Genomic DNA, 22,684 nt, shown 5'->3' with positions numbered 1-22,684 from the left:
TCTTGCATAAAATTAACTTTCAAAGCTCATGTGATGCTCATGTGATTTAGGTAATGAATCCTGGGTTTCCTGAAGAAACATTACTGGAGATGCCAGGTGTAACACTTGAATTAGCTATTGTTCTTACTGAAAGTCCAAGACTGTCATTAGGTTTGTACTAGCACAGCTGGAGGCAATATTCCAAACCTCTGTTAACCTCAATACAGCTGAGAAGCCACTCACAGTATGTTTTAAAAAATGAATATCACCACCAAAATGAAGTCATGCCTCTGAGAAAATGACTCTCTTGAGTGTAAGGTGACAAAATGGCAAGAATGCACAAGTATTTCAGAGCAACTGCTCTTATGTACTGTTCATGTGCAGAGTACAGAGTCCAAGCATAATTCAGGAAAAAAAGGAGACTCATGTGTAGTCCACGTACCCTTGACATATCCTCCACTCTGTTCCTTTCACTGACTGCATCGGAACCACTCAGTTGGCTTCGCTCGCCTTAATGCACATTGGAGTAGATTTTCAAAAAGAGCTTGCCATTTCTCCATACCAGAACTGCTAGATATAAATTTCTGTTTGTCACCCTGAGCCTTTGAAGTGATTTGCACCTGAAGACTACCTATTTCCTGTATCCTCTCCTATGATGTTTTGCATAGAAAATTTGCTTCAAGGTGATGTTACTAACTGGTTAAACAAACAGAAGTTGTACACACCTTAATCTAAAATTTAAAAAATTATGCAAGCTCTGTATATTATTCATGGTATGGTTTTGCCTAAAGCTGATGCAAATCATAATCCTATTCCCACAGTAACATAGATTAGCTGTAAAGCACTACAAATAACTTCTAACTTCCCTCCAAATCCACTCTGATAGGAGTTGGACAAGCATGGATCCATCCAATTAGTTACATGCTTATTTAGCTAGAATCAATACATTTTAAGGTACCTAAACTTCTGTGCCTTCATATTCAAAGACATTGACTCAACTCATTTTTTGTAATTAATGAACATGTAATCTGTCCTACAGCTTACTTATAACTGATGAAACAAAAAAAAAAAAATTTAAGTACATATTAAAAAAACATTTTAATCTAAATTAAAATTTAGATTATCTCTCTCCTACATCACTAACATCAGCAGTAAGGAGAGCCTTATGTACACCTGCTTTCACTTCTGATTAGCCAATGAAGTTAAGAAAAAATCTGCTGCAAAACAAGAAAACCACTTGCATAAATCAGGTGTACCGCATTAAACTTTATACATAATATCTCTGAACAGTTAATGAATAGTGAAGTAAGCATAAAAATGGTTTTCCTTCACATATTTGCTCAGGAATAGAAAACTGACACAGTGAGTTGGCATTCTTCACCCCACTATCTTAAATCATGCTAAACAATCTTTTAAAGATAAATGTGAAATGTTGATTTTAAAATACTAAGTTTTTTAAGTTTGTAATTTTCTAGCAGACATTCATTAAATTGCTGTCTTTCAGCACTAACATATAAGCTGATTGTCTCATGCTGAAAGGAAGTTATCTAGTCTAATTTTAACTATTCTAGTTTAGTAAACTAATCTAGTCTAATTCAACTTAAGCTAGTCAAATACCTTATACAAATCAACAGAAACACTTGGTTTTTTTTTCATAAATAGAATTTAATTTTCCCTAATGCCTCAACTTTTTTCTCCAAAACAGCAAACTACATTGGAAGTCAACAAGCAGCTCACCTGCACTTGCACCTTATACAATGTTCCTTAACACTTTGCTAAACTTCTGAGTTTTTCACACTAAAATTTTCACATTAGAGATGCCAGCTATTTTTGATTGTCAAAAAGTGTAATTCTTTTTAAGAACTGAAAATCATACCTCTCTCAAGGCCAGAGTGCATATGATTTGCTGTATAAAAGTATAGTAGTTTTTTAGTAATTGAAGTGCTCAATAGATTTGAAACTCACCTTTCAAACTTGTAGATAATATTAGAGACAACCCCAAAACACAGAAAATATAAATCTAGATGATATCATCCAGAAGACTGTGACCCTGCCAGCACAAAACAAGGCAGTGGCAATCTGTCAGAATTTTCCATGCCAAAATCAAAGCAAAGAAGTATTAAAATATCATTCATTAATTGCAAATGGCATTCCCCTGTTAAGTGTCCAGAGATTTATTACCTTCTTGTAAGCACACCAGATACACAGCCAGCTTCACAGCCCATGTATCCTTAGCCTGTCAAGGAACACTTTTAAAAACCTCTTTCTTGTTCATTTAATTTTGAAGTATGACAAAGCTCAAGCTCTCATAACACACATCTACTTTATTTCCTAAAATCATATTCTTACTACAAATAATCATTATTCATCCTAACTCCTAAGCACACTAAAGTATAATAAATGAAGATATTATTTAATTATTGTTATTATGTGACTACATTATCCTAATATCATATCCTCTAGCCTGCCAAATGCCATTCTTTTCCACTTCATCTTGTATCTTTCAAAAAAATCATTCAAAGATTTTTTTCCATGGTCTCCTGCTTCATCATATTCTTTAAGTAGTCAAAGTTCCTGGTTCTCATGGGGAACTTCAGCCACTCTAAAGTCTGTGATAGGAGCAACACAGCAAAGCACAAACAGTCCAAGTGGTAGCATTGTGGAAAGCATTGATGACAACTTTCTACTACCAGTGATGGAAGGGCCAACCAGAAAAGCTGGGCTGCTGGACCTTAGACTATATAATAAGGAAGGTCTGGTTGCAGATGTGAAGGCTGTGGCAACCTTCATTACAGTGACCATAAGACCATGGAATTCTGTACTGCTTGAGGAGGAAACAGCCCTGGGCTTCAGGAGAGTTAACTGCAGTCTCTTCAGGGACCTTCTTTGAAGAATTTCATGTGAACATGCTCTACAGGGAGAAGGATCCTAAATTATTCAACAATCACTTTATCTAGGCTCAAGACCACTGCAGAATGAGCAAAACTCATTCTGTCAAAACTCAAACATAGGCAGGAGATATAAAGGAGGTGAAAACAGGGACAGGTCACCTGGGCCAAATGTTGTCAGAGTATGTAAAAATGCAACAAGGAAAGCCAAGGCTCATTTGGAATTAATCTGGCCAAGAGGATCCAGGATGACAAGAAAGGCTTTTTTTCAATACATCAAGAACAAAAAGGAAAATGTGAGCCTGTTTCTGTGAGGAACAGGAACCATTTCAACAGAGGCTGCAGAGAAAGCAGAGGTACTGACTGCCTCCTTGGCTTCAGTCTTCACTGAGAAGACCAGCCCTTGGGAATCCCTGACCAAGGAACAAGGTCTGGAGGAAGAAAGACTCTTTTGGTTGAGGAAGATTGGCTTAGAGATTGCTTAGGTAAACCTGATATCCACAATTCATGGGCCCTGATGGGAGTGACGGGAGTCCCACAAATGCTTGAGGGAGCTGCCAGCTCAGCTCAGCTCAGCTCAGCTCAGCTCAGCTCAGCTCAGCTCAGCTCAGCTCAGCTCAACTGTAGCTGGGCTACTCACAATCATCTTTGAAAAATCGTGGTGATCAGGAGAGGTGCCTGAGGGCTGGAAGAAAGCAAACATCACTTTGGTCTTCAAAATGGGCAAAAAGGGGAACCCAGGGAACCACTGGACAGTCAGCTTCACCTCAGTCCGTGGAAAGGTAATGGACTGGCTCATCAGCTATCTCTGGGTATGTGAAAGACAAAGAGGTAATAAGGAGTACTGAGCATGGATTCACCAGAAGGAAGTCATGCTTAACCAAACTGATTACCTTCTATAATGAGACTGTTGGCTGGATGGATGAGGGGAGAGTGGTGGATGTTGTCTACTGAACTTCAGCCATACCATGAAAGGCAAAGTCAGGAATACCATCCTGACGAGTGGACGTGGAGGTGGAGGTGGATTGAGAACCAGCTGTTTGGCAGATCCCAGAGGGTGACAGAGTGACAGTGAGGCAGAGTCTGTTTGGAGGACTGTCACAAGTGCTGCCCCCAAGGTTCAATACTGAGCACAATGATTTGCACAAAGAGACAGAGGCCTCCTCAGCAGGTCACTGACAGCACAAAGCTGGGAGCAGTGGCCAGCACCCCAGAGTGCAACCTTGACAAGATGGAGAGATGGGCAGAGAACTGTCTGAAATTTGACAAGAGCAAATGCAGGGTCCTGCACTGGAGAAGAATAACCCCAGCCACCAGCTGGAAGGCAGCTCTGGGGTTCCTGGTGGACAGCAAGCTGTCCATGAGCCAGCAGTGTGCCCTGGGGCCCAAGAAGGCCAATGGTGTCCTGGGGGGCATTGGGGAGAGCATTGCCAGCAGGTCAAGGGATGTGATCCTTCCACTCTGCTCAGCCCTGGTGAAGCACACCTGGAGTCCTGTGTCCAGTTCTGGCTCCTCAGTGCCAGAGAGACATGGAGCTCCTGAAGCAAGTTCAGTGGAGGGCACAAACATGATTATCTACAGATAAACTTCACCCTCCTGTTCCCTGTTGTAGCTCAGCCCATCAGGTGCCCATCAGAACCCTCTCACTTTAAGTCTCCTTGTCTCCTTCCTCATGACTTAGGATAACAATTACCTATTCTTCTTAGCTCCCACAGTACATTTTTTAAACTTCCAAAACGAGGAGCTGCATTTCCTTCCAGGTCAGATATTTTGCAGAAAAAAACTGAATGCAAAACATATTTCATTATAATGTTCCAATCCCCTCTTTTCTTGGCAAAGATGGCAATATGCAGAGACCACCACACCACAGGTTTCTGTGTCATTTCTTCATCTACTGGTGCCCATCTAGGTAACAGTCTCAATGTAAGGACTTGAGCTCAGAAAATAACTCAGTTGCATTTGATGATTCAATAATTATTGCCTGCCTTTGTGAACACAGTCCAATCGAGCTTATTAGCATGTATTGGCAAAATGCACGTTAAAACATACATACAGACTGCTATATTTTCCCTCCCATTTGTCATGAACCGAGAGCACATACAGATTCAAGCACAACTTCTCATCTAAATTGCAGCAAGCTATTTTATTTATATATATAATATACTAGTCCACTCCATCTATGTCCTTAGACATGTCAAGGAAGTGCATCTTACTCTGTGTTTGTGTAGCAAAATGGGGTCGTTATCCATGCCGTAGGCTCTGTGGCACAATTGTGATAATGTGATAATGCAGTAAAAACTGCTGTCACTGCCCATGGAAATGCACTCCACATGTTTCAGTCTGTTTCAAGCTGTCATTTGTATGTTGGCCCTCAGCTGCTTGCATTCATTAGATATACAGAGATAACTGGAGCATCTGAGTGTTAGTGGTCTGGCGTGGCTTTTTTAAATTACAGAAATGAAATAACAGATATTCTTAATGAAAGTTGCTCAAACTTCCACAACATACATTTTTAGTTTAAAAATGGCAAATCCTGCAAAAATAAAATTGTAACATCTTAGAGAAAACAAATTACTAGTATGGAGGAAAATTATTATCAGGCCCTTTTGCAAGAAAGAAGAAAAGGGTTAACTGATAATCTGTGACAATTCTGGCACTGAGGAACTATGGGCTCTGAAAGAACATGATTTTTACTTTCATCAAATTATAAGCCTCTGAGAGGCATATGGTGTGATTTCTGGAAATTCTGAATGCTACCTGTGCTGTGCTCTCCATTTGTATTCCCAAACGGTTGTCTTGTAAACAATATCAAAAAATAGAGTGCTTCAGATGATCTGGTGTGCCTGAGGTCTGGCAGTAACACTGCTGTACACAAGGTCATAGCTTGCGAGAAAGGAAAAGATACAGGAAAGCTTAATGCTTGACATTCCTCGGAGACACAATATCTACCCCACACAGAACAAAAGCAAATTTTCTAATTAAACCCCACCAGCTCTGGAGCAGTGACAGTGTAGAAACAGCCTGCATTCTTCTCTCCTGAGCACTTCAGGGGGACACAGTGACCTTGCAAACCTGGGGTATTACAGATACACTGTGATCAATTCAAGCTTCATCCCCTCTCTCTGCGAAAGGGGAGAGGCTCAGAGGGCAGACCATGAATAAGAATGGTAACTCATTTTTCCACACTACTCATAGCAAAGTGCATTCTCGTTCGCGAACTCTGCAGAAGTTCCAGTGCAGTGCAAAACACTCTATCCCACACAGTCACCTGAGGAACTAAATGTTTCTTTTTAAATACAAATCTCAGAGAGCATATTCCCACATGAATGTATCTACATGTATAGAGGGGAGAGCATTCTCAGATTTTTGAATTTTATAGTCATTCTTGCAGAACTGAGAAAGTGCTCCAAATTTTATCCTTAAAACTTCCTTTAGTCCTTAAAATCCCCTAGATTTTAGGGGATGAATAGTCCCACTAAAACCACAAAACTCATGGGAAGTATCCTTTATCTCCCTGAGGGACTGGACCACCTCAGACAGCCCACTTCCCAGCCCATTGCCAGTCACCCCTGGCAATGATCCTGGGTAAATGCAGCCCCACTTCAGGCATTCTGCAATCTCATTTTGTAATGAGCTCCAGTACTGCCCAGTCTGGCTAAAATTCCTATTCTTCATGTCTAATTTTTCACCAACTACTACTGCTGTGTCCCAAATGCCAAATGCTTTGTCAAATCTCCAGGCCAGGACCAAGGCAGACGGAAAGAAACAGGCTTTTTGTACTCCACACACTCTCATACTCTTTCAGGGATAAAGACAGTCACTCAACATACATCTTTACCATTATATCTTGCAACATTTTACTAATTCCCTCACTGTCAGGGAACTCTTCCAGAATTTGCTTAATCAAATTCTCACACCAGCTAAGCCAGGGGATGTGCCCAGTGCACAAAAGTCAGAGTTGTAAACATTTTTCATTTACTTAACAGAAAGCACGTTCCATGCCAAATCTGTAGCTGTAGCCCACATTCCTTTTGTAGCCTTCAACATTTCTGGTCTCCCTACACAATGGACAAAATCTGACTGCTAGCATATGCTCTTTTACATTTGGGCCACTAATAAGGTGAAGGATGTCATTAATATTACAGCAGATCTGGCACTGGTTAAAGCAAATCTGCGTAGATGAAGGAGTAATCATCAAGGCTTTACAGACACACTTTCCTCCAGAGTATCTAAAATCCTCCCCACATGCCCTCAAGTGCTGGAGTTCATTTTGATCTCTGATGTAGCTGAAAGATGTGCAAAAGCAGGCACAACATTAACTACAGACAAAGTGCTTGAGAAGGCATTGTTTTGTTTATTCCAGTGAGTGCATAAAATATCTAGCATTCATGAATCATGTCAGAATGATGTTTACTTTGAACAGAAATATACAATTATCTTGTTCATAAAGCAGAAACCCTTCTCTCAGCAAGACAACTCAACTCATGGTATTTCTGCAAAGAAATACTGCTACAAGAATCCCACTGAACCTTTGGGAGGACAGTGTTTTCCCTTTTATTTCCCATCTTTCTCAAACATATATTTAGCTGATCTATTTCAGGAATGCATGGGCAAAACTTCACCATTCAAAATGAGAAAAACAATATCCTGTAGAAGCAGATTCAACTTTAATTACAAAGCAATATCAAATTTGTACGGACACAATAGGAAAACAGAATTTGTTAAACTGGCTTCCCCGTGGATTCATAATCTTCCTGCACCATCCAGTCTGCAGGATAAAACACTCAGAATCCTCCTCCAGCAAACGTTTTGGTTACTGCGTAAGCAGGAAATCCTCTGGAGACAGAGAAGGCAGAGGGAGGTTAGAAAATGCAATTTCTTCTGCATCTCTCAGAGAAGTGCTAAACATTATGTAGGGCACAAACCAGCTCTGCATGTTGGCCACAATCACAGCTCTTCTTGCCTCTGAGTACTGCAAAGTCAGTGAATCAGGAATTTCAGGAAGAATTTATGTCACTGTGCCTACCTGCTTGTTCTTTAGAAAAACAGAAACTAGGAGAGCAGTTTAAAACCCACTTTGATGCAGTGAACAGAACAAAGTTCTTTTCTCAACAGATTACCTTTGTGACTGCATGTGAAAACATAGAGTTTTGCTTCAAGGGAAAGAGGTTAATATAAATTATATTTGTGATACTAAGATAGGCAGCAGGGGAACCACAGGGCTGTCTCGGAGGCTGGAGAGGAGAGGACATCACCAGCAAAACCAATAACCTGCTTGGGAATCAAGAATAATACATTACTTCTTGGGCCACACCTGTCAACACCTGGTAGAGTTTTAATTGTTCTCGGAATACCACCAAAGTACAGCTTGGCTAAGCAGAAGAAGGACATCAAAATAATTTTTAGAAATTGGTGTCCTCAAAATTACCAAAATCTCCTCCTGCAAAGGGTGGGGAGAAGAAGAAAGAAGGCAAAGGCAACTAAATCCACATCTGCATCCTCCCTGTAGTTTTCCAAACAATAAAAGACAAAGCTCTTAAAGGCAGGCTGCTGGAAAGACATCAAATGCAAGTACTTCCATCATCAGAATGCAGACTATTTATGGAAAATTTAAAAGGAAAATACAACTTTCTTACAGGTTTTGGATTACAATGACAGTTCTGACCAAAAAGAAACAAGAGCATTCACAGGGTAAAAATAGAACGGTGAAAAAGCAGATGTTGGAGCTTTTCAGGACATTCAGTGTGTGTCTATTTTTTCAGAACAGAGGTATCCACTGAAGTACTTCTGATTCATGAAAGAAAACTATGTACTATTTCCTGGACATGGTGTGTAAATAAATTCTAGAGCGAACACATGTACACACACACAAAAGAAAGATGTAAGTATGTGAATATTCATACCAAATAATATATTAGCAGTTCTGACTTATTGCAGGAAGAATGGGAGGTTTTGTTATCAAAATTATCTGTTTCTTCATGCTTTGTGAAAGCACCTGCAGGACCTAGCAACATTTCCACTATTTCTGGACCACCCTGGTATCATTCAGGATTTCACATGACAATGCAAATAAAAAGAATGGGCAAAAAATCTGTACTGTAAATACTGTAAGTTTTTAACAATAAGGTTTTTAAAATCTCAATTTAAAATTAGATTTCAAAAACCTTACTGTTAAAAACTTACAGTACATGAATACCATTAAAGCTCTGGAAAAGATATTTATAAAATTTGATTTGGGTTGAGAGGGATCAGCCAAATAGACCTTGAAAAAATAAGATTTTTTTAATATTAAAATCAATTAAAATAAATAAAACTTGTAAAAATAACCTTGTGAATGAGCAAGAAGGTGTAGAAATTGAAGTTTTAAAGGTACAACATCATTCTTGAAAAACCTGATTAATATAAAAGAATTGCAAAAAATCCCCACAGACACAGTTAGGACATTATAAAAGCCTTTCAACTGTACAGATTGTTATAGGAAAATTATAGGGTGTGCACAGACACACAGATATACACATTATCTTATGCAGAGAGTATGTTACAAGAGCAACAAAATATAACAAGGGAATCAAGATAATTCACAGAGCAAATAAATAAATAAGGATTACCCAAACAAAGAAGCCAAAAAATAAAACAAACAAAAAAACCCAAATAAAACAAAAAAAAAAAAAAAAAACAAAAAACCAAAACAAGAACACCCCAAAAAAACCCCAGAAAAACTATGTCTGTCCAAAATACTGCAAGGAACTTCTAACCATCCCTGTCCAAAGACTAACTGCATATCATTTTCATTAAAACAATGATCCAAAAAAGTACTTTGGGGTGAAAAAACCAATGGGACGCAAGTAAAAAATTATTTACAGAACCTATAACAATTCTTTAAATAGCCCCTGTGAAATAATTACAGGAATTACCAAACTGTGTAATTGTTTATCAACCAATCTAGGTTTCTGTTTCCATGACAGTACAATGCCCCCCTACTTCCAAAAAAAAAAAAAAAAAATCATAGCCTGGAAGTGCCACAAAGAGAATCTGTGAAAAGGACTGAAAACAGTCTGGTGGACTGAAGAAACAGGTAATGAAAAAGAGATGTGAATGTCAAGTCAGATCCTGGCCTCAGAAAGAGGGTCTGTGTCTAGGCACCGATTTGATATCTTTACCCACTACAGAGAAGGCAGTAACCTGGGAGTTGTTGAAAGGCAGGAGTAGCAATCAAAACCACTGTGGCCACAGAGAAGAGCTGTAATTCCTACTTTGCCCTTTCTCCCCAGTCCATCCCAGCCTCCTGTAGTTCTTCCTACTCTCGCAAGAAGAATGAGACTCTAACAGAGTCGGGAGAGAGCAAGTTATTTACACAAACCTAGCTGAAACAGAACTCATCCCTTGACACCTGAAAGCAAATGTGAATATAAAACAAGGAGGGGAACATATTAGATTAGTAAAAATTACCTCAGTGACTGTAGATTTAAAATCTATGTGGGAAATAATTCTTACATAAAAGAATGAAACAAAAGTACAGGTGCAAATGCTGGTAAGATATAACCAATACTGCTCTCTTTGCATTTTACCACATAACAACCAAAATCTCTGAAAAACCAAAGTCTTCTTCTCTTCCCCTAAGGAGACAGAGGGGTCTCTCCATTTATTCAAATAAAGTTGATTTCTGCCTCTGCCTCTGCCTCTGTCTCCACTATGGACACTGGCCTTGGGCAGCATGATTTTCCACATGCCCACATATACCAGCATCCCACTACCGGAATTTCTCTTCTACAGCAGCAGTTTTCCATACTTAAGTTAAAACTCAGGCCAGCTGCATGAATTACTTTGTGAGATCTCATCATCACAATATGAATGAAGCATTCCTCCACTGTGTTTTCACTGAAATTACACCATAAATTCTTCTGGGCAAGATACAAGCCTCTGACTCCCAAGAAGGTAAAAGGATGAATATTGCTACCTCTTTGGAGAATATAATGCACACTCAAAAAATAACCAGAACTGTCCTGAACAAGCTGTCACAAAACTGGATTGGTGATTTTGCATTTTGATGTGCCACTCTTCTTGCTTTAATCCCATGAGCCAGCAGCATGGTTTGGTCTGAGGAGTGACAACTCCTCAACTCTTCTCTCTTCTGATGGCTGTTAAGTACCAGTTGAGAGACCATATGAAAAAGCTCCAGAAACCCAGGAAATGTGAGTGGATTCTCCAGTCAAAACCGAAAACCTCCCTGGATATGCACCTAGCAACTGTCAGGGGCTCTTCAAGCTGCTGGAATGATTTTATGTGAATGGCTGAAACTGCACACTGAATCACTCACAGCACCGTCTGGAAAAGCCTCTGCTGTTTCCTTCCCTTTCCAAGGATGGAGCTAAAGAAAACTCATACAGAGCAGGAGCAAGCAGGGTCAGTGCATGCAGTGCACTCCGCCGACTGGCACACTGAATGTTTCAAGATAAATTCTTGACGTCACTAAAGTTCAGGCTGGTACAGCACAGCTCCAGAGTTTAACTCATACCCCAGCTAACTGTTCTATCTAACATAAGAGTAGCTGTCATCCTCTGACTGTGTAGAATTTATCTTTGTTTCTCAATTTTAAATTAATAGGGTGAATATGAAAGATGTGCTGCCTTTTGTTCTGAAAATCCTAAATAAATAGGATTAGGAGTATGTTCTGTAGCATTTCTGTGGCATGCATAGCACTCCACTCCACTCTCATTTGCATTTTTGAAAGTACTCTTCAAATAAAGAAATAGCCACATCTCTTTTATCACTCCTCTATAGGGCTTGGAGCTTGTGTCCACAAAAATGAAAACAGAACACTATTAACTGAAGTCGTGCAGAGTAATTTTGTATTAGACTCTGTTTCTAAGAGCACTCAAGTGAAACAGCACGCATACACACGTGCCCCCTACACTCCCCAGAAAAATCAAGTCTGTCATCCTAGAACAGATTACAGGTACAAATCCAAGATTACAGCCACATATTCTAAAGGAAGAGGTTTTGTAAGCACCTACTAAAACCAGTGCGCCTCCTGGTTTAGTGACCAAAAACCATTGAAGATCCTCTTCACAATTCTTCAGATTTTCCACTTAAAATGAAAGTGCCATGAACACAGCTAGCATTTCACATATTATAGCATCAAACTATAAAATACATCTTCAGTTTTTTAAAAAAAAAAAAATCTCCCTTTTTCTTTTTTTTTTCTTTCTTTTTAAAGTTTGAGATTGCATCTATACTAAGACTACTAAAACCCTCCAAACATTTTGGAGTGTTGAAATCCACCACCCATGCCAGGCAAACTACTAGGACACAACGGTACTGCTTCACCTAATTAGCATGTTTGCTGGCTAGTTCCCAGGTAAAGACTGGCAGATAGGAGAGTCCAAAAGGCAGTTCACATGCAGACACCCTGTTATGGAGACAGAAGTGCTTGACTAGTTTCTGCACCTGAAAACCAAAGAAATACACACCATTGCAGTCAATATCCTCACAATTTCACCTTATTTACATTTAACAAATTATTATGTCCTGTAGTAAATTCTTCTGACACCGTTTGGGTTTGGAACATGAGGGTATTTTGTGTTTATTTCCATTTTGCAATGCTATTTCTTTTTAGTCTTCAGTTGTATGAAAAACTGAGAAGTGGGCATTAAGGTCGATGGCATAAAAAAGGTTTTACATTGTGTTGTGAGAAGTTCCAGAGTTACCTTTGCAACATTGCCCTTTTACAGCAAGTTTAAATATTATAACATCGAGAAAAAAATTGGTCAGATGGAAATCATCTTGGTTTGTGTTTTTTAAAGTACAGTTCTAAGCCAAAGGGAGTTGCTATGGGGAAAACATCATTGTGAGACAATGTATATGAAAGGAGCAAAATTCGTCTTCAATACAAATCACTTACTTCTTCCTGGGGTTCAATTAAACAAGGGAAAAGTAACTGTATTTTTAATGAAGGTATTGACTCATTTAACATATTTTCCAAAGGGAGCATAGGTATTAAGTGTCTGCAATGTTTTTGCAGACACTTAATACCTATGTATCTTACTGCAATTATTTTGAATCCCCAGATTTCTGACTATTGCAAGAGTTATTTCCATTTATGAACTTCTGCTGAAAAAGAACTTAAGGTATATTGCCCTTTACCTTCTCATTTCTGACTGTGAACAGCCTTGAGAAATTTTATGGTTTTTAACCATATATGGATTAGTACAACACATTTCCTATCAAGTTTCCATAGGGGAAACTTTTCCTTTAAATATAATAGTTCTAGGTGATCAGTGTGTATTCTTCAGTAACTCCCATAAGCAGCAACCACAAATATGATGATTACTGTTCACACTTGGCTTACAACTGCCATAGAACAACATCTGTCTTGAAATTGTAAGCACACTGACATGGCAAGAGTTGATTATCAACAGACCTCCATCAAAAACATGACCCTGAAAAGAAGAAAACAGAAGCACTTTTAGGAATTGGATCCCTGTAGCTGGAAAGGATAATATAAACTGACAGTGGAGAAGTGAAGAAAGAAAAGTGTGATGTTGCTTGAAAAGTGTGATATTACTGTTGTTGTTATCATTATCATAACCATTATTATAATAATACTTATTATTATTGCATGCTAGAAAGAAGATTTAATATTAATTTATTTACTGCTGAATTATTAATACTGTGTTTTTACTATCAGACAAGGAATTAAAAACACAGTGAAAAGAAGGAACAAAAATGTGACTTGTAAGGTCTAGAATGGGTCTGTGAGAAAACAAGGCTAGGGAGAAAAATGAGCAGTATTTAACCAATCAAAAATAAAGGAACAGACAAGAAAATTCAGCTAAAGGGAGAACAATAAGGAGATATATTCCATATGCAGCAGGGAAAGGCACAGCCAAAGTCATATGCTGACAGCTTGACTTTAACAGGAAAAGGAGAGAAGATTATCTGGGTGTTATGAACATTGTCAACAGGTTGACATTATCTTCACTAGGAAATGGAGGGGAAGTGCAAAAAGAGAGAGAGAATGACAAGATGAAGAGAGCCATTTCAGTATGTTTGATTTAATAAGCTAAAATACCCAAAAGAGCGAGAACCTGTGCTACAGAAAACAAGTATTTTATCACAGAGATAATTACTTTCCAGTCTTCCAACCCACCTGGTTTTTTTGAGGAGGAAGAGAAAAATCAGCTGTCATTTTTCCCATTCTTAAACCTAAGTGTTTATAACTTGAGTTTTTAATATAATATCTGTTACAAGGGATCAGCAAATACCGTTCCTACTCTTTATTCCACCTTCCCATAGGAAAGGCATTACTCTCTCCTTTTCTTAAAGCTCAAGGTTCGGGAGCATTGATACAGACTGTAAAATCATTTCTAACCTCCACAGGCAGTTCAAACTAGGAAAATACAACCAAAACATGAAAAGACATTACTTCTTTACAAATTAATTGTTTTGGCCACTCAATTCTGCCATATTATTTCTTCTTGGCTGCCTCATCTATTCAATCTCTTTCAGTGCACTGAAGATGCTTATATAGACTCAGGTGCATCAAGGTACAAGAAAACATTGTGGTGAAGTGCAAAAAGCCCTTTCAAAACAAAAAAAAAGTACATGAAGTTCCTGCACAACATTCTGTACCTCATAGGAGCCGCTTTCCTACCACACAGGATCAAAATTATGGTTTGCAGTTCACAGATATAAGCAGTGCTGCGTTGTGCATTAAGATTTTCCAATTGCCTTTTATTATTACTTCAGCTCCACATCTGCTGTTCAGCTAGTGTCCAAACATGCCTGACCACAATGAATGTAAAAAATTTTATGCAAAGCTGAAAGGACAATGAAAGGAAGGTAAAAGTGAAAAGACTATACTTACATTTTAAACCAGCAACTCTCCTTTCAGCTTGTTTCTTTTATCTAGACAACCTTGTGTAAGGATACCTGTATTTTTAATAACTTTTTGTCCTTAGCTTCAGCAGCAAACCCACCAATATATTGTTACTTAACACCTAAATTGTTTCTTTTTACTGAAACATACATTCATCTTAACCATGGATTAAGTCTTTAAGTACGCATGCCTTTATTTACTAGCAATCAAAATATGAATTGCAGTGTCAATCACAACACAAAGTAAAAAGGCAGTTAAAAATTAAAGGCAAGATTATGGTCTTAGGACAGAGAATTTTTGGATTTTGATCATTAATCAGAGAGCATGAGATTGTGGGGAAAAAATTCATCATTAATAAGCTTTAGCCAACAGTAAAGCTGTTCATCTGCTGGTTAGTATATGCTGGATAAAATCCTGTATACACCAGCTTTGTGAGTATTTTTACTTAAAAAATAGCAAGAGAAAACAACAGAGCTTATGAATTGTTAGCAATATGGCAGTATTGCACATAGGTATGCACCTTTTCTTTATCAGAGACAAGGAAACTAATGTTAAGCAAGTACCAAGTTTCTGGAACACATATTAAAATCCATCAAGAGAATTAGTTTCTTATTTTTTAATGAAAACTGCCAACACCCTCGTAAACTTCTAGCACCACACTCTATCCCTGTTTCTTTTTCAGCCTTGGAAGGAGTTAAGAGCACATCTTTAAGAATAGTCAATGTATAAAAACAAAAACCAAATTCTAACAAACAAACAGAATATAAATACATTACAGCAACTTTAATCAAACCCATGCAATTACAACAGAGATAGCTTTAACCCACAGGCTTAGCTTAATCAGAGAGTGCTCTCATGTACAACTCTCACCAAGAGTACCGCCTCTAACTGTACAATTAGAGGTTCAAGCATGAAGACAGGAATACAAGCCCTAGTGAGCAGTTTCTAAAATGTGTCAACAGAACACATAGAGAATAATTCTTCCTAACCTGCATCTCTGTCCTTATCTCATCTTACTATTTTGAACCGCTGTAGTATCAATCCAGCAGCTCAAGGCGCTTGCTGGTTACGCTTCTGACATCGCTTACAGGATAAATATAAATTCACTAAATCTCCTGCCTTCTGTCTACATAATCCCTTAACCTCTCCCTTTCCACAGCTATGATTCACTGCCTTTTTTACATCTCTGGCCTCGCCACTATTTTCATTCTGCCTTCCCTTTTCATGCTGCCTTCTCTTTCCCACTTATTTTTTTTAAATCATTGGCATTCAGCATACCTTCACAGTGAGACTTGTGGTCACTGCTCTTTTGCTTCACAGCCTGCTTCAGCATGTTGTTTTGGTTTTTATTTTTTATTGAGGGGTGGGAATTTTAAATAGTGTTATCTGGTTAGCAAATATCTATTAAATTTAGCATTTGCCTATAAGACACAGACCACGCAGATAATATTAATCAAGTAGACAACTTTTCAGTGATAGATGTGCTACAAAAAGAACTAGAAAGAACAGTGTATGTCACATTTAAAAGAAAATTAAAAAAAAAAAAATTAGTCAAGCAAATAAATTATTAGCCAAAGTACAGGCAGCAGTATTCAAACTGCACAGAAGCTGCTCCCAAAATTAGATTAGCAAAGCACAAGACCATTCTACACTATTGAACTATCAGCAACAGAAGGAAGTGAGTTTTCTCAGATTTTATCACCTTCATTTTAAATTCTGCAAAAAAAGTTAAAAGGTCTAAGAACAGACCATGAGTAAATCAAAGCTTTATTCTGCTATATTTTCTCCCTGATTCCTAAACCAGTTTTTAAAAATAACATCTTCTCCTTGTTCAAAATCTGGACAAACATAGAAATTAAAGTTTTTTCTTTTAAGCAGCAATCAAATAACTGTTTAGACACAATTAAAAATAAAAATCAGTATTATAGCCAAATTATATTTTTGGGAATATCAAAACAGATTTTTGTACAGGAAAGCTCATTCAAAGCAAAACCTGTGTCATTAAAAAGGCCCCATTACAACAAAATTTTACACGTGTGCTGAGGCACAAGAAACCCAGTCATGCAGTATTTCTGCAAATAAACACACAGACAGCAAAGTTCATACCACTTTCAATAATAAGCTCTAAATGAGAGGAAAAGCTTCAGTCATGCCAAACTTATCCCCAGTTATACACAGCTGGACCTGAACGTCTCAAGTAGTAAAGCAAAACTTGAATTAAGGAGTAAGCAAGTGGCACGGGTTAAACCAAGGCTTGGTCTAGGCTATTGCTACTAAAAGGCTAAATTGCTGCTTGAAGTTGTTGCTTGAAGTCGGCAAAACTGGAAGATTTTACCCATTATGTCATTGAGTCAGAAGAGAAGTATCTCATTAATACCTCCAAAAAGGAGGTCTTCTTGCTGCTCCAAACTCATTTCCAATAGTTTTGAAGACCTACTTCCCCCACTGCTCTCTTCAAACCTTGGTTCTGTGCTTTATCAGGCAGGCTGCACAAGCAGGTCACCTCTTTCTCTTGCAAATGGAAACAGACAGTGGCCACTGGCCCTTCAGGCTGTTTTTCATAACCTCTCCATTTCAGCTGAGCCGCAGCCGCTTCACGGTCCTGCTGCTATACGACCGTCTGACTACAGAGAGCCTTCACAAACAAAAATCATGGGAAAATAAACATCACCATAAGAATTAGTTAGGTGTCCCTCGGGTCCCAGCCCATTCTTGTGTCTGTCACCACTTCATCTATTCCGCAATCACAAAGTCTCTCAGAGGAGGAGAAGGATGCATTGAGTCTTGACCTCTGAGCTGCAAACCTAGCCTTGAGCAACTTGGTGACCTACATGGCAGATGCACAACTCGATAACTAGTTGGCTGGAGTCTAAAAATGCATGATTCACTTCTGATTCTCCCCACACTGCACCATATGCTGTCACTAGACTATTTGCTAAAAAAATGTAATTTCCAAAAGCGCTTTATTAGTTTGGTGGCTTGATGAAACACTGATTTGAAAGAACTTTAATAATTAAAAGAAACATGTATTTTCTTTTCCAACCTAAACACTGAAATTTAGAGAAGGAAAAAAATACACACATATGTATATGTAGCTTTTAAGTATATCTGTTTCTGTTTATTTTTCATAAAACAAATTCCCAGTGTTTTAGATGAGTAACATACAATTCTGGTTGCATATTTTGTAGGGCCAAAGACCTACAGTACATCTGAAAATTAGCATACACTCTGCCCAGATATGGTACCAGGTTCCTGTGATACTAATCTATGTGTACAAGCCAATTGCTGGAAAGATACACTTGAAAAAGTAGGGTTTGGTAAAACTTGGTGTGCTAAACAGTATCAAATCATGCCTACACACCTCATCATCTAGACTAGCTACGTATTTCCCTACCCTTTTCCCTGAAAATGCACAGCAAGAACTTCAGTTGTTACATTCCTTCCTGCATCCTGTGTCCCTAGGAGACTCTGATGGCATTTCTCAGTGTTGTAGAATTAGGATTTCTTATCCTCTTAATGACCAAAACACAGCTGTCCAACATGTTCCAGCCAGCACAACCCTGGCATCTCTACTGCTCACCCAGCAGCACATCATCAGGGCTATTTTGTCCCAGTGAACATACATCAATATGCACATATAGATATAACAGGCAACTGGCAGTTCCTTTCATTAAAAAAAAAAAATAGTATTGTTAAAGCTCCAAGCAAATTTTGTCCACATTATGAAGTTCAAATACAGGTCTGACAAAGAGACTAAAGAAAAAAAGTTGAATGGTTGGGGATTCATTACTTCATTCTAGTGTCAAAAAAGCTATGCACACACAGGAGGATAAAGAAACAACCTGAGCTATTCCCACAATTTAAATGCTTTTGTCAATGTGCAGACACAGGCAAACAAGTTCTAAATGAGATTATAACAGAATTCAATCTTCAGAATTATCCTTAGGACTCTAATAGTTAAAATATTTTCAACAGTGATTTTTCTCCTGCCTGCAGAATGAGCCACAACAATGCAATACCATACAACTTGTTCTGAGCTCATTGCTTCACCTTGCCTAATATAACAGCTAAAGTGTTAAAGAAACTCTTTTTTTCTACCCTGTAGGCATTGAAGGGAATACTCTCAGCGTATGTAAATCTGTTGAATACTTCAAGCCCAAAGAGCTGTCATAACACCATCTCAGAATCTGACCTTAAATTTATGATTTTTTTAAAGAGAATAATTTTTAAATTTATTAAAATAAGTTATGCAAAGCTTGCATTAAACTTCAAGAAAATACTCTGAAAGCCATGCTGCTTGTTACTCAATAAATCTTAGAACCATCTTATAACTTCATTAATGAGAGCACTAGAATGATACATGTACAAAATGTTTTCAGTAATTTCCCGTTACTTCCAGGTTACGTGTTGTTCAAGAGTAACTAGTACACAATGGACTGGAGAGAAGTGTGTGTAGAGCAGCCCTGCAAAAGGGATCTGGGGGTGCTGGCTGGCAGCAGCTCAGGGTGAGCCAGCAGTGTGTGCCCGGGCAGCCAGGAGGGCAAACCCCATCCCGGGGTGCAGCAGACACAGTATCACCAGCTGTGATTGGGATCATCCTGCTGGATTCAGCCCTGGTGTGGCCTCACCCCGAGTCCTGTGTGCAGCGCTGGGCCCCCCACTCTGGGAAGGGTGGGAAGAAGGTCCTGGAATGGTCCAGAGGAAGACAGCAGAGCTGGTGGAAGGGCTGGAAGGCAAATCCTGTGAGGAGTGGCTGAGGGCTCTGGGTTTGCTGGTTTGGAGAGAAGGAGGCTCAGGGGTGACCTCATTGCTCTGTACAGCTCCCTGAGGAGGGGACCTGGAGAGGGAGTGCTGGTCTGTTCCTGGCGTCCAGCAACATGGAATGGGAATGGCTCAAAGCCACATCTGGAGAGGTTCAGCCTGGATACCAGGAAACATTTTTTACCAAGAGGATGGTCAAACACCAGAAAAAGGCTTCCTGGAACTGATGCCTCAAATCTGCCCGTGTCTTATAAAGAGACACTTGGGCAATGCCCTCAGTAACAGGCTTTATGTTCTGGTCAGCCCTGGAGAAGTCAGGCAGTTGGACTACATGATTGTTTTAGGTCCTTTTCAGTTGGAACTATCTCACTCTCTTCTGGTGTTATTTAGCTCCATTGGAACTAACAAAAACATAGTTTGGTCCCAGCAAAAATGGAACTTGCATTTCATGGCACTTAGAGTTTTTCAGCCGTAATGGTCTTAGTATAAGATTACCAACCGGATTTAAAGCTGTAGTTCTTTCTGTCAGAGAGGCAGAAATACCAACTGTGAGTGACAAACAACTTCCTAAAAGGCCATCCAGACCTTCTGCTCTGGATGCCAAGTTCATATCTGTTATTCTGTGAACACTACGGAAATTTCAGAGGGTAACTTGATTTTAATGCTTGCAGTTAAAACTGTAAGAATCTGTAAGTCTTCCATAGTGTAACCAGAGTTACAGTTCCTGTTAGAACACCTGAAATACCCCTGCTTTTGCGCATTACAAACATCGCTGCTCCACCACAAAAGCACAGACTCCTCAGTGTTAGCATCTTTATCCTTATTACTTGGAGGAATAAAAAGAGGGACTAAGTAATTAGGAAGAAGGACTCCGGCGAAGTTGGGATTTTTTGGGGTTTTTTTCCACAACCACACAGCAACTACTATCACTGAAAAGCCTGCTCCAAGTTATCTTTTGTCTTAGATGAAAAGGAAGAGGGGGCAGAGCTTCATTTTGAACTCTGCCCACTATCTCGGCAACGGCGGTTCCCGACACCGCACGCCGCGGGCCTTCATTCCAAGGCAGGGCTTTCCCAGTGTCGGAGAGCGAGTCTTCCCGCACATGGGCTCAGCAGCCTGCGGTGCCGTCTGGGGCGCCCCGTTACCGCCTCGCGGGACGGGGAAGTCGCCGCCGGGATTTCCCTCCTCGCCCGGGCCACCGCAGCCCAGAGCGCCGCTCTCGCCAGCGGGGACTCTGTGCCGGGGGTGCCGGAGCCCGACGGATCCCGCGGCTCCTGCAGCGGCCGGGCGGGCTCCACGCCGTGCAGTGCAACGCCGTGGCGCAGCACCGGGAGGCGGCGGAGCAGCCGCTGCTGGCGCGCCGCAGGTGCGCGGAGCCCCCGCCGAGAACGGGGCGTGCGGGGAGCGGAGCTCCGGCCGCGACCGAGCCCAGCCGAGCCTGGCCGAACCGAGCCCAGCCGAGCTGCCGCCCGGGCCCTGCGAGCCGCCGCCCGCACCCGGCCCCCAGAGCCACCGCCCCCCGAGCCGCCCCGCCGCCGCCGCCCCTTTCCGCGCCGGCACCTGGATGTGGCAGGAGATCTCGGAGTCGTCCAGCAGCCGCACGGTGCATTTCATCTCCGCGCTCAGCGACCTGATGCTGGAGCTCCGGAACCGGATCATCCCGGCAGCCGGCCCGCCGCTGCCGCCCCGCAGGCAGCCGCAGGGGGCCAGCCTGCAGAGGCGCCCGGCCGACCACAGCACGGCGCGGCACAGCGCTGCGCGGCGCGACACGGCGCGGAGAGGCGCGGCGGCAGCGCCACCCCTCAGCCCCGCGGCGCTCCGCCGCCGCCCGCCATCCGCCCGCCCGCCGCGGCTCGGGCCGCCGCTGCGTCAGGATGCGCTCCGCTGGCCGGCCTCAGCATCCTCCTGCGCCCGCCCCCGGCATGGCATGGCACGGCACGGCACGGCCCGCGGAGGCACCTCTCCGCCCTCACCTGCTCCTCCCGCTTCTCCGCCCTACCGGTCCCGGCTGCGCTCCCTGCGCGGCTCCGTTTCGTCGGGCTGGCAGCGCCCAGAGGGAAATGGACAGCGCGGTTGTTTGTTTTCGCCGCCACGGGCGTGCCTCGCCTGGTTTTGAGTCCACCTGGGCGACTGGCACTCTCGTGGGAATGCCCGATGCCCTGCAAACGGGGGACAACCCCTAGGCTGCCGGCGGAGAGTGGAGTCCCCACGCTGGCGGGCCGCCCATGTCTCCGGCGTATCCCAACACAGCCCGAGGCAGGAGGAGAAGCCTGTGAAATACATATATGGAGTCATATAAAGAACCTCACCAAAGATTAGTGTACCCTAATGAAACAGAAGAAAACAGAAGGCTTACTATAAGTGTGCAAGCCTTGGAAACTTGTTTCCTCAGGGAAAAAAAAGGACCCATTAGGGAGCAGCAGTCATACCTCATTTGTTGTCTAAGTGGGAAAGAAAATAAAACATCCAGTGGTTTCACTAGTATGTTCTGCATCACAAAATGGTGTACACATTTGTGTAAAACCTTGCTGGCAGAAAGCAAGCACCAAACTTAACCAGCCTTAAAACAGGGATCAGCACTGTGTTAAAAAATTAGCACTTACCTTTGACATATGAAACGCAAAACAGCCAGGGCAAAATGTGACATGACTGTAAGCTTAAAAACATAAAAGAAGCACTGACAATCAGACAGAAGATGCATTTCAGTTATTATTGCCTAGTTGTCTGTGATTACCTCTAAATGTCCATATTTTGAAAATAGCTCTGTGTGAGTGTGTTGTTCTTTAGAAAATCCCGTGTAAGAGCCTAAGTGCTGCTGCTGCTGTAAGCTCTTCCTTTGGCTTTCTGCTGGACTGCTAACAGCAGGAAATACAGGCAACCACAAACAAATGTGAAATATATAATGCTCACTACCATCAGCTAATAAATATGCAGAGCCCTTTAATGTGGAACATAAAAGAAAATCTCTAAATATATGCTTCTCAGAAATGATAAATGCTTTCAATTCCATAGTGAATAGTGAAGCAAACCAGTGAGTATTTAAAATAGATTATTCACCTCAGCAGCCACAGTCAGCCCACAAGTTATGGAAGACAGTCCTTATCAGCTGAGACACCAGGTGTGGACACCCACTCATTAATAATTAAATAACACTTTATGTCTTACAGTCCTGCAACAT

At 40.9% G+C, this 22,684-nt stretch overlaps 1 protein-coding gene across 3 annotated transcripts in view; it reads right to left on the bottom strand.

Annotated features, from left to right (window-relative positions):
* FRMD3 (FERM domain containing 3) overlaps nt 1-22,393 on the bottom strand; it is a 134,845-nt gene extending 112,452 nt beyond the window's left edge. For 2 of the 3 annotated variants that reach the window (XM_030237053.2, XM_050987089.1), the window contains exon 1: nt 21,067-21,188. In XM_030237053.2, coding sequence (XP_030092913.2) covers nt 21,067-21,165 — 99 coding nt within the window. In that variant the 5' untranslated portion in view covers nt 21,166-21,188. Of the gene's footprint in view, nt 1-21,066; nt 21,189-21,479; nt 21,777-22,240 lie in introns of those variants that run through there. The other variant, XM_050987090.1, reaches the window with a different exon arrangement.
* Between the last annotated feature and the right edge of the window lie 291 nt (nt 22,394-22,684).

Source organism: Serinus canaria, chromosome Z (assembly GCF_022539315.1).
Source record: "Serinus canaria isolate serCan28SL12 chromosome Z, serCan2020, whole genome shotgun sequence".
Classification (NCBI taxonomy): Eukaryota; Metazoa; Chordata; class Aves; order Passeriformes; family Fringillidae; genus Serinus; species Serinus canaria.
The sequence above is the reverse complement of the archived record's forward strand: the minus strand, read 5'-3'. Positions and strand labels throughout refer to the sequence as shown.